Genomic DNA, 11,978 nt, shown 5'->3' with positions numbered 1-11,978 from the left:
TGTGTAAAGTTTTTCTCCTACATATATAGTATTACTCTCTTAGAAAGTGACACTTGTTTCCTGTATACTTACATTTTTAAGCGGAATTCTGAGATTGTTTGATAAACTACTGGTAGGCAACGACAATGTCATAAAAGAAAGCTAAACATTTGAATGTTTTTGGTGATCTAAATTATATGAATTACAAATTCTTGGAACATTCAAAATACATTTTGACATACTTGTTCCTTTATAACATACAATAATTCTTGTATGGGTGATAAAATAAGGACAATACAAATATAAGTTTAAAAGTCAGGTATGCATAAACAATACACCATAAATGCTCTGTAAAGTGTTGCTCCTACATATACAATACTTTTTTTGATAGTGATATTTCTCGTCTGTATACTTATCATTTTGAAGCCGGAGTTGTCGAATGGCAATGTATAAAATGTAAGTTTATAAAAAATATTTTTGAATCAACATTTTGGTTATTTAAATGTTTTAAACAGAAACTGGAGTCTCTAAGGAAATGAGGAATCTTTTAAACACATCTTCCGCAACTTTTTTTTATGAATGCGTTTTACGGCACAGCGTTTAGTTATTACACAAACTGTGTTCACCGGTGTAAATGATTGTACAAAAATGACTGTGTTAACATGACGCTGCTGTGAAAATAAATGTTCGATATCTCTTACGTTTTTGATTATCGGTAATGTTCGATTACTATCACTGTTACCCGTGTGTACTATTGGCATTCGATCATCAGAAGAGTAATGTGTTTAATACCATGTGATTGCAATGTTCTATATAAAAGTTTGTAAAGTTTTACAATATCACTGATTAGAATGTACTTGATTAGTCTAATCTTACGGACATATGTTTCAATGCTGGTAAGGTTTTAAATCATTTTCATTGTTTGTAATTATTACATACTTAGTTTAAACAATATTTATTCAAAATAAATCATCCCATAATAATATAATTCACTTGAAACAAATATCTAGGATTCAAAAACAATCAAAGGTGTGTTTACAAATGTGTCTCCAATTATATTTACTTTTTATATAAAAAAAATATTGACATTCTTTTGTTTACTGATATCTATTTATGTGTTATTGTCAACCAAATCCGAAACGGCAGCAAGATCATATGCATTTAATAAATAGTTTGACTTGACACAACATAAAATAATATTTTAATTATACGTATAAGTTTATTATTTGACTCCGTTTCCTCATTTATCTATGAATAGTGTATCATATTTAATAATTCATTTTTCATATCATATTTTTAGTTCATAGTTATGAAGTTTAACATAAATACCTAGCCTTTTCGATTACATTTTTAAAATTATTTTTCTCTTCTTAAACAAAATCAGTATACCAGTCAAACATCGATATCAGCAGCGCACCAAAATAAGTGCACAGCACAAACTAATCGTATTCAAAATAATGAGTCTGCACTATTTATATGACAGCAAAACCATGTTTTGTGTTCATATCTTATAATGAAATAACATGAGGCTGTTCATAAAAGTTAAAAGATTAAGAACAAACTATAATCCTTTTGAAATATTTGCTACTGGACGTTAAACAACCATCAATCAATCTGTTATTATCATCTAAGGTATGTTTTGTTAGCATTTAACAGTTTAATTATTTATTTTATTTTTATTTTATTGTTCTTTTATAACCACAAATTTATGTTTGGATATTGTGCTTCTACGTTTCTTTGACCAAGGATTTGTATATTAAGATACTACATGAATTCTTGTCTTGACTTTTAGAAATGAAATTATTGCAAACCATTGCTATAAATGTTTAAATTTTCCCAGTTGAAATTTGGACCTAAACATTAATTGATAGATGTACATGAAATAATTTTCAAAATATTTTGACTTTATAAAAAAACTGACAGCATTGGACATGTTTTAACGATAATTTATAATTCAATCACTGCATCTGCAAAGCTGTTACCTAACAAACGTGATTAAGGTCAAAACTGAATTATCTAAAACAATACATCTCTTTCTTGATAATCACAAACCTGGAATATATCCAGATTTTACGCAACAGCATTGTCACCTGACGCTTGTTTTATAAATTGTTGAACAAAGAAAACAATAGGAATTACTACGCTGGACTTGATTCAATCATATATCCATCACTCAAAATTCAATTACAAATCCACAGCAACTTTTTATATGTAGCGAATTGATTTAGAAATTTACAGAGTCTAATGGCATACACTTTTGTTAATACAATTCGTTTTTGATTTTGATTGACGAAGTTTGTGTAAGATTGCAAATAGCTTCCCTTTGCAACCATGCATGATGTTGAAGTTTTTAACCTTTAATCACGTTCAAATCTTTGACTTTTGCTTCTAAGCCTTGATCTAGTTGAAATAAATTTTATCAGATTTGCTTATACCACATGTTATATCAATTTGGGTTAGTCTTATATGAAAATTAACTCGCCTTCGACCCAGGAATTACGTCATATCAAAATCTAAAAGAAAATATCAAAATGCACGTTATTTTTTTCATAAACCGTGAATAGTACAGGTATTAAAACTAAGAAATCAAAATTTATGGTATAAATGATGTCAAAGTGTAGTCTGCTTTTTAAGCATTTGTGTAGAAAAAAAACCTCACTAATGAGAGTACAAAATAGCAAAAATGTCTGAGTATTGGCTTAAGAATGACGGGGTTTACTGGTTGTTATATGCAACATACTTCTGCTTTCCAACACCGTTACTATCAACACTAAATAAAGACAAAGGGTAGTATAGACGATAACTAGATTTTGTTTCAAATTCTACATGTAATATGTATGGACCTTTTGAGTGGAAAATTCATATTACATGTATCTGATCTTATCTTGTCTTACCAGATTTGTGTCATTTTGTTAACTGAGTGAACAACCATTTTTCTAGGATACTGAAACGGATGGAATCAATATTTAAGGATTTCTTTTTCAATTTAAATCCCGGTATGTTAAAAAATTAGTGGCCAAAATAGTTTTAACGTATTTTAGATTTTACGGCGTTATATATACAAATATATTGCACACGTTTTAATTATTTTTAACACTGTGTACCATCATCATCTGATAAAGGTACACCTGAAGCGGAAGAAAAAGGAGATATTTGAAGCCAGGCAAAGTCAGATACTCTACGTTTTGCTGACATGTGAATTTCAATGATAGTGATTCCTAATGAATATTTCTACTATTGGGTGCTGATGATCTTTAAGTGGCTTCCTCGCTATTTCCTCAAATCATCCGAGTATTTTGGAATAACTTTTTTTTGATAGAAAAATTCAGGTAAATTGAGCGAATGAATTGGATGGCGAATAGTTCTTAACTGTAAGTAGACTAGAATAGAGTCTTGCCGTCGTTGCTTTTTTGCTTCGTGGTACCTATACTCAATGGTGATGGTACACAGCGTTATTTTTTTTAAGATAAAAGAGGGTCGAAAGATACCAAAGGGACAGTCAAACTCATAAATCTAAAATAAACTGACACCGCCATGGCTAAAAATAAAAAGTATAGAAAGACAAACAATAGTACACATGACAGAACATAGAAAACTAGAGATTAAACAACACGAACCCAACCAAAAACTAGGGGTGATCTCAGGTGCTCCGGAAGGGTAAACAGATCCTGCTCCACATGTGGCACCCGTCGTGTTGCTTAAAATAGTAAATGTTGTTTGATGACATTCACATCAAAGGTTCGTGAACGTTATACGGATTTTGCTATACTTTTTGGACCTTTTGGATTATAGCTCTTCATCTTTTATATAAGCTTTGGATTTCAAATATTTTGGCCACGAGCAGAAGAGACATGTATTGTCGAAATGCGCATCTGGTGCAAGAAAATTGGTACCGTTAATTTTATTATACTTACTTAATAGTAAGACGCAGTCCTTTATTTAAATCCTGGTATCTATGATGAGTTCATTATTATCATTGTCAAGCACAATTTGTTTCCTGCCAAGGGAAACAACACTTAAGAAATGATATCCATTTACGGAAATGGCAAATAAAGTATTGCTTCAACCAAGAGATTCACTCTAGAATTTATCAATATATAGTTGTCACCAGATTCATTCTGTCTTATATTCCGCTTACAAAGAGCACTCAATTAAGGAGAAGACACTGGTCTATTAAGGGGAACAGTAATGATTCCAGTAACAGTTTTTATTTTATCAGAAACAGGAGCTGATCAGGAATTCCTGGCACTATTCAAAGGATCAGGCTAATGACAGTCATGAAAACTATTTGTAATTCTTCCTTCACACACAAAAATGATTAGGTCATACTTGTAATGTTTTTGTTTTCCCTCATTGTGCTTGTTTGCAGACATAACGTTTTATCACATGTCACTTTTAATGAATAAATCTTGTTAAATATCAAAACAAAACTGACAAAGATGAGAAAGCAAATACAAATCATTAATTTTCAAATTTGATTGTCATTTCACTATATGTATAAATTAAGAACATGAATGGTTACTTATGTTATATGTGTGTTTTTGTTTAATTGTTATGACTTGTTATAAATTACCCCTTCGGTTTCCTCATTTGATATAAAAAAAAAGAAAAGAAGAAGATGTGGTATGATTGCCAATGAGACAACTGTCCACAACAGACCAAAATGACACAGAAATTAACAACTATAGATCACCGTACGGCCTTCTACAATCAGCGAGGCCATCCCACATAGTCAGATATAAAAGGCCCCGAAATGACAATGTAAAACAATTCAAACGAGAAAACTAACGGCCTTATTTATATATATAAAAAAATGAACATCTTCATGCCTTATATATCATGTACTGTAGTACGCCGCTAGATTAAAACTGACGTGGAAAGGTAACACATGCCCACCGAAAGCTCTTTTTTTGAGAGCCCAGGTGGTCGTGTGGTCTAGCGGGACGGCTGCAGTGCAGGCGATTTGGTGTCACGATATCACAGTAGCATAGGTTCGAATCCCGGCGAGGGATGAACCAAAAATTTGCGAAAGCAAATTTACAGATCTAACATTGTTGGGTTGATGTTTAGACGAGTTGTATATACATTATGTACACAGCCATGTATCACCATCATTGATGGCGATCCGATGGATACATCTGTTGTAGGGTTGTCACTGACTCAGACGTACTTATAAAAAAATGAATACATAGTTGGGTACACCTGCACTCATAGCACGTATCAATATTTATATAAGTACGTCAAGGTAAAATACTTATCTGTGCAGATCTCTACAAAAACAGAATCTATCAAAACGAGTTATTTTTTCATACAAACGAATCATATAGAGACGCATTACGATATCTCCCTCCCCGTGATGGGATCACAAGACAATTTATCTCTTTATTCAAACTTGGTCAAAACAATTAAGATGTACGTATCTTCAATCAATTCTGTATGTGTAAAATCCTCAATAGCAAACATAATAAATTATATCATTCAATTTGAATTTGTACAAATCTAAAAAAAAAAAAATGCACAAAACTTCCACAACGAGTGTATTGTTTGTAAAATACTATAGAGTTGATTTTTGAAACTCAAAATTCGATTGTATTTACCTAGACTAATTGACAAATGTGTAAACTACAGATTGAGTCCGTGAACTTTGAATAAGCTAAGAGCATCAACAATTGGGCAAATGGAATAAAATGACATTATGTTTCGATTTAATAGATCCATTTGCGTGTTTAGTTGTACGTAATTGTTCAGCTTTACCAAATACTTTAATTTGTGGTGTTTTCACTAAAACTTCAATTTGTAGTGTTTTCACTAAAACTTCATTAATTTTTAAATGACAATTATTGAACTTCTAAGTTTTCAACTCCATAATAAATTGTATCTATCTAATGACTTAAGCCTTTTTCAACTGATTTTATTGTTTGTTCGTATTTTGTGATGCTACCCCATTGTTGAAGGTTATGGGGGGGGGAGGGTTGTGGCTATTAGAATAGTTTAACCCCATACAGCCTGTAATTCGGTGATTGTCGTTTGTTGCTGTTTTATCATATTTCGTTTTTGTTCATCATTTTGTACATACATCTGGCGGTAGTTTTCTCATTTGAATTGTTTTACATTTGTCATTTTATAGCCTTTTAAAGCTGACTATGCTGTATGGGTTTTATTCATTGTTAAAGGTCGTAGGGTGACCTATGTTTGTTACATGTAATGTCTATATCATTTGGTCTCTTGTGGAGAGTTGTCTTTGTAATCATACCAAATCTTCTTATTTTGATATGTAAACGGTCAATAAAATTAAAATGATATACTAGTACATGTGGGGTATGATATACGTTAATGAAACGGCAACTGATGTTTATAATATCAGATGCTTTACTTCATTAAACTTAAACCAGATATTCGCAACACAAAAAAATTCTCCAAACATTTCGGGTAATTAATTATTACGTTTCTCGTTAAACTTTGGCAAATAATTCTATTTCGGGTTTTATACAAGCCAATAATACAACAGCCAAATTTGACGGATAGCTACATTGTAAATGCATTTACATATCAAATCAAAAATAGTACATGGTTTCATATTGCAATTCAAAAGCACCGTTTAGGCATCAATTTGATGACAGATAGATAGATGCGATTTAGAATTATATTTCATTCCCAAATCTATACTTAATAAACATCTTCTGTAAGAGTTATATATACTGCACCTGGAAAATTTGAGATAACGACAGTTTTTGTGTTAAATGAAAACAAGTTTCTCTTTTTATAACAAGAGAAAAGATACTTCTCATATCTTGGAACGCCCATCTGGTATCAGAAACTTACATTACATTAAAGAACATATCGCTGATAAAAAGGGCGAATTTAGCTCTGTATTGTAATAATTGTAAACATAGACAGTATCTCTCAAAATTTAGACTTAGTGATCATTCTTTAAGCATTGAATTCGGAAGGTACATTCCAAGAAAACAAAGATAATGTAAAAAATGTGGATTCCTAGATGACGAATTTTAGTTCTTGTTGTATTGTTATACTAACATATCATTACATTGTATTTTTTTAAAACACATTCTAAACCCCATCCCTGATCATCCCTGAACTTGTTTGTCATATTGGAGTCTTCAGAAAGCAGTATTAAGAACTGAGGAGTCAGAACCATATCAGACAAGCTCATGACTGTGTTTTATACATAAATTCATAATTGGAACTTTTAAGATAACTATGTTCTATTATATTGTATTGTATTTCATCGCATTGTATGGTATTCAAAATGTATAATTGTTTGTTTGTATTGCTTGACCGTAATGGGTGTAATTTTGCAATAAAGATATATTATCAATGTATAAAATTGTATTTCAAGTCCGAGACAATCTGTAAAGAATAAAACTGACAGTCAAAATATATTACTGTCCATCTATATGCAGCTTATAAAAAAAGTTGACTATATAATAATGCAAAAAGATAGCTGTCTACAAATATGCTATTATACATATTGTATCTTCAAATAACAAAAATGATAGCGCACTTTTCTTGAGCGTTGAAACATGGTAGTTTTAATGACCGTATACATTGTATATAAACAAATATACATTATTGATTTGACTGTCAATCAAACAATTTAATGAATACGTATAATTTAGATCATAATAAGTCAAAAATTAATAAATTGATTTCATAGCTATTTGATCTTCTTGTCCGGGTGAAATGATTATTCACAAGGGCTAGACATGGAATACGATATAACCCGGTAATAGTTTATTATAGATCGAACTAGAAACACTATATATTTACAATGTAGATTAACTAATTATAACGTGCAGATGTTGTCCTGTCAATATTTACACACCATGTACCTCTGATTAAATCATATTTTAACATATTGTATTCTGGGTCTTTTTTCTTTGTGGTAAAAGGTGATGTGTTTATCTTTTTATTTGAATGTTTTGTGAGAAAAAAAAAATAATAATAATAGCTTATTCTCTCAAAAAAACTTATACTTTTTGGCCTAGATTCATACTGCATATTGCATTATTTGATTGATCTGATACCTGTACATAAACAATTAGACTAAATAAATAAACTTTCTAGTCAGTCTAGCCTTCGCAAAGATATAAGTCGTCAAAATAAATACTAACGATTAGTGTTGTAATAACAGAGAGTATATGTTATGCATTTTTCCTATCTTAAAAAGCTTTTGGATTCGCAGATTAGCTGCTGCACACAACTACATGTATGTTTATTGTCATTAGTTGTGATTTTACGATTGATGGTCGTGTACGTCCAGTGGCAAAATACTATATGTACATGAATATTCAAATATAACCCTCTTACTGATTTTTATAGTTTGTTCTCATGTTGTACTGTAACAACACTGTTCCGGGTTAGGGGAGGGTTGGGATCCCACTTACATGATTCCACCACATTCTTTATGTGTGTGCTTGTCCTAAGTTAGGCACCTGTAATTCAATGGTTTTCGTTTGTTGCTGTGTTAAATATTTGTTTTTCTTTCATGTTTGTAAATATTAATAAAGCAGTTAGTTTTCTCGTTTGAATTGTTTTACATTGTCATTTCGGGGCCTTATATAGCTGACTATTTATATGCGGTATAGGCTTTGCTCATTGTTGAATTCCGGACGGTGATCTATAGCTGCTAATTTCGTTGTTATTTGTGAAGCGTTGTCTTATTGGTAATACCACATATTCTTTTTCATAATCCAGGCGTAATATTCCTATACTCACTATCGATAGCTTGATCAGAGGTCTCTGACTGATAGAGGACACAGCATGATCAATCGAGCTAATTCAGGACGAAAACATCTACTGTAACGTTTTGCACCTAGAAGCTTTGTACTCTTATGCCTGTACACTTATCCCGGGTTGGTTTTTTTTTCAGACGCGATAGCTCTCAAATGAACAGGCCAAAGGAAGACACGTCACCATACTCAGACATTCAAGAAGACTAGTCTTATTTTTTATTCATAACTTACACGGGATTATATGTGGAGCAGCAACATTTGATTTTGATCAATTTTTCTTCTTCTTCAAATAATACACGAACAAGATAATAAGAATATCCAAAGGATATTGTAGATACGAAAAACCACAGAATTACTATTATTTCGCAAAAAGAAGTTGAAAAGACAAAGAAAAACGAACAATTCATGAACACAATGTGTGAAAAATTTGATGACAATCACGACAACACAAATCCTCGATTTCATCTTCGAATTGTCTGAATGAATATGCAAAGTTCTATATTCGCAAAGAGAATGCTTATGAACTATCTCTCTCTCTCTTTCTCTGTATCTTACAAGTGTATGTTGATATATAAAGATTTGCTTTGAAATCAAAGGCTTGTTTAAAAAAAAAGGCGAGCCGAAAGTCAAAGATGGTTTGTGTGAACATACATTTCATCTAATGAGTTACATAAAAGACAAAATAATGATGCTGATCTGTTGCTATTCTAAGGCAGGATAAATATAATTTCCAGAGGTTTGATCATCATGTTCTCTGCATTCTTGATTACAACATGACGTTACATGTACTCGAACATGCACCCATTTTTTTAAAACATCTTTGAGTTAAAAGAATTTTAAAAGAAAGTTTAACAGTAACGCTTTTGTTTATTTCAATTCCACAATAAAATTTAAGTTGCATTCTTGCGCAGTATTCGGGTTGTTATTTTAACTGAAGTTTAGCCGACATCTTCTTTTATTCAATATGAGCCCATTTCGCAGACATTGAAAAAGACATTATGTGGCAGGTGCAACTCAAATGTATACTGGGTCTGTATGTTTCTCCTTATTTTGAATAAGGATTGTGTCATACTTTGTATATATTGAACTTGCTTCTTTTCATTTTATGAAGTTGGAATTATTAATGATAATGATCTTTTTTGTTATTTTTTCAGAGCAATGGCTAACTTCACAACATCAAATACAACTGCACCGAAAGCTTGCCATGCTTGGATTAAAGATGAACTGGCGGGAGTTAATGTAACATTGGATTTACTTAACGAACAACTTGTACGACGTAATTATGGTGGAATAGCAATACTTGTGTGCTTCTCAGTATTTGGACTCCTTGGCAACGTACATGTGCTATATATTTATTCTAGGCAATATAAGAAATCAAATTACAGAATATTTGTCCTATTTCTCGCCATATTGGATGTCATAAATTGCACGATTGTGGCGCCTCTAGTAATAGTATACTTATTTTTTCCATTGACTTTCCCATCAGATGCATTCTGTAAAGTATTTAGAACTATTCTATATTTTGTTTCCATATCGTCAACGTTATCGTTAGTTGCCATAGCAATTGACAGATTTCGTAAAATATGCCATCCGTTTAGAGATCAATTCGGGACTGGGCAGGTGAAACTTTTATGTGTAGGAAGTTTAGTTGTTGGAGCACTATTAACATGGCCTGCACCAATCTTGTGGGGTCTTAGTACCGTGCAGAGCGGAATTCCAGGAGTAACTGGTCAAAGATGTTTTACTTCTGATAACTTCAAAAACTATAAAATAAATTTTCAAGGTTTATATAATGCCACGCTTATTTTATTTTACTTCATTGTATCTGGTACACTAGTCGTTATCTATATTCATATAGGTAGAAACATTCGTATAAACAACAAATTTAGAGACACTCAACGGCGAAATACACTTAAATCGGAAGAGGAAGTAGCAAAGGCTGCTGGGAATAGTGCGCGAAAATCAACAATAACATTGTGTGCAGTAACAATTACCTATGTACTTAGTGCTTTACCACACCATCTCCTTGCTACGCTGATATTTCTTGTTCCGAACTTTGATTGCAATTTAAGTTTGTTAGGGTCGCAGCTGTATTATACTTTTATCTGGTCATATTTTGTCAATAGTGTCGTTAATCCGCTTATTTATGGTATTAGAGACCGGAAATTCAGATTTGCTGTAAAGAGAATTTATAGAAGGTTTGGATCTGAAACTGAAACTCTATCTACATCTGGATAAATACATTGTTGAGCCTGATACAATTGAAGTGCATTTGTAGCAATGAGAGGGAGGCTCTTAAATCAGTAATCCAACGATGCAGTGTGTAAGAGAAAAAATGTAATTGACGCTCTATATTGCCTTGGCGCAAATGACATTATCACGTAGTCTGTCTCAATCTAAAATTATTCTTACAAAGAATAACTATTTATATCGTTCAGTTCTAATGAGAGATATTTAAAAGCATCTACTATTGTTATTTATAAATTTATCAACCATATACGTAGTGTTAAAGTCACTTAATTATCTATATCTATTGCTACATTTTGCTCTAGCTACCACATGTGGAGCAGGATCTGCTTACCCTTCCGCAATCTAATTAAAAACCGATCTCTCATCGCTCCCGTTTTCTGATATGTCGCGTAGAAAATCTAACGAAACCTACTTTGCGATCACATTTGAGTGACCTCATAGGTGTGTCTTTTTAGACCAATGAAAATTAGTCTTCGACGATCTTGAAAGTGTATCGTGAGGTAAAGGATGTAATTCATGTCATTTACAAAGAAATAGTCAGTCCAAATAATTCATATTTTTTTTTGATTGGCTTATTAATAGGTCGTCAACTCATTAGCATATCATTATACATTCATAACTTCCAGTTCACTCATATGTGATCGACCTCAAAGCGGGTTTCGTTAGATCTCCCATGCGACATATCAGAAAACCGGATCGATGATTATTTATACAGTAATCGAATATGTCCCAGATATGCTTGTTTCATGCAGTTATTTGGGCAGTGTCGGAGGTTTCATCGTTGAGAGTGTTGTGTGGAGTTCTCAATTTGTGTAACGGGAACGCCCCATTTCAGATCGTCGGAAGTTATCACGCTTATTAGGTATGGATTGTGTTGTACTTGTTGTACTCGTTTCAGTAACCTTCATTGGTTGCGCTTGTGTCAGTTTCTTAATAAGATATGCTTGTGACTGTCAGTTACTTCATTTGATACACCTGTGTCAGTTACTTCATGAG

At 32.2% G+C, this 11,978-nt stretch overlaps 1 protein-coding gene across 3 annotated transcripts; it reads left to right on the top strand.

The window, feature by feature from the left end:
* The first annotated feature begins 335 nt into the window (after positions 1-335).
* LOC134690438 (trace amine-associated receptor 4-like) lies at positions 336-10,972 on the top strand. Of its 3 annotated transcripts, none has more exons than XM_063550403.1 (2): positions 336-435; positions 9,887-10,972. In XM_063550403.1, the coding sequence occupies exons 1-2, from the start codon at positions 419-421 to the stop codon at positions 10,968-10,970; spliced, it is 1,101 nt and encodes a 366-aa protein (XP_063406473.1). In that variant the 5' UTR covers positions 336-418; the 3' UTR covers positions 10,971-10,972. The 3 variants fall into 3 exon arrangements, with proteins under 3 accessions (XP_063406473.1, XP_063406474.1, XP_063406475.1); XM_063550404.1 differs by lacking the exon at positions 336-435 and adding an exon at positions 645-875; XM_063550405.1 differs by lacking the exon at positions 336-435 and adding an exon at positions 1,492-1,611.
* Positions 10,973-11,978: the final 1,006 nt, after the last annotated feature.

The sequence above is a fragment of the Mytilus trossulus genome, chromosome 11, assembly GCF_036588685.1.
Source record: "Mytilus trossulus isolate FHL-02 chromosome 11, PNRI_Mtr1.1.1.hap1, whole genome shotgun sequence".
Taxonomy (NCBI): Eukaryota; Metazoa; Mollusca; class Bivalvia; order Mytilida; family Mytilidae; genus Mytilus; species Mytilus trossulus.
This window is presented reverse-complemented; position numbering and strand designations above follow the sequence as displayed.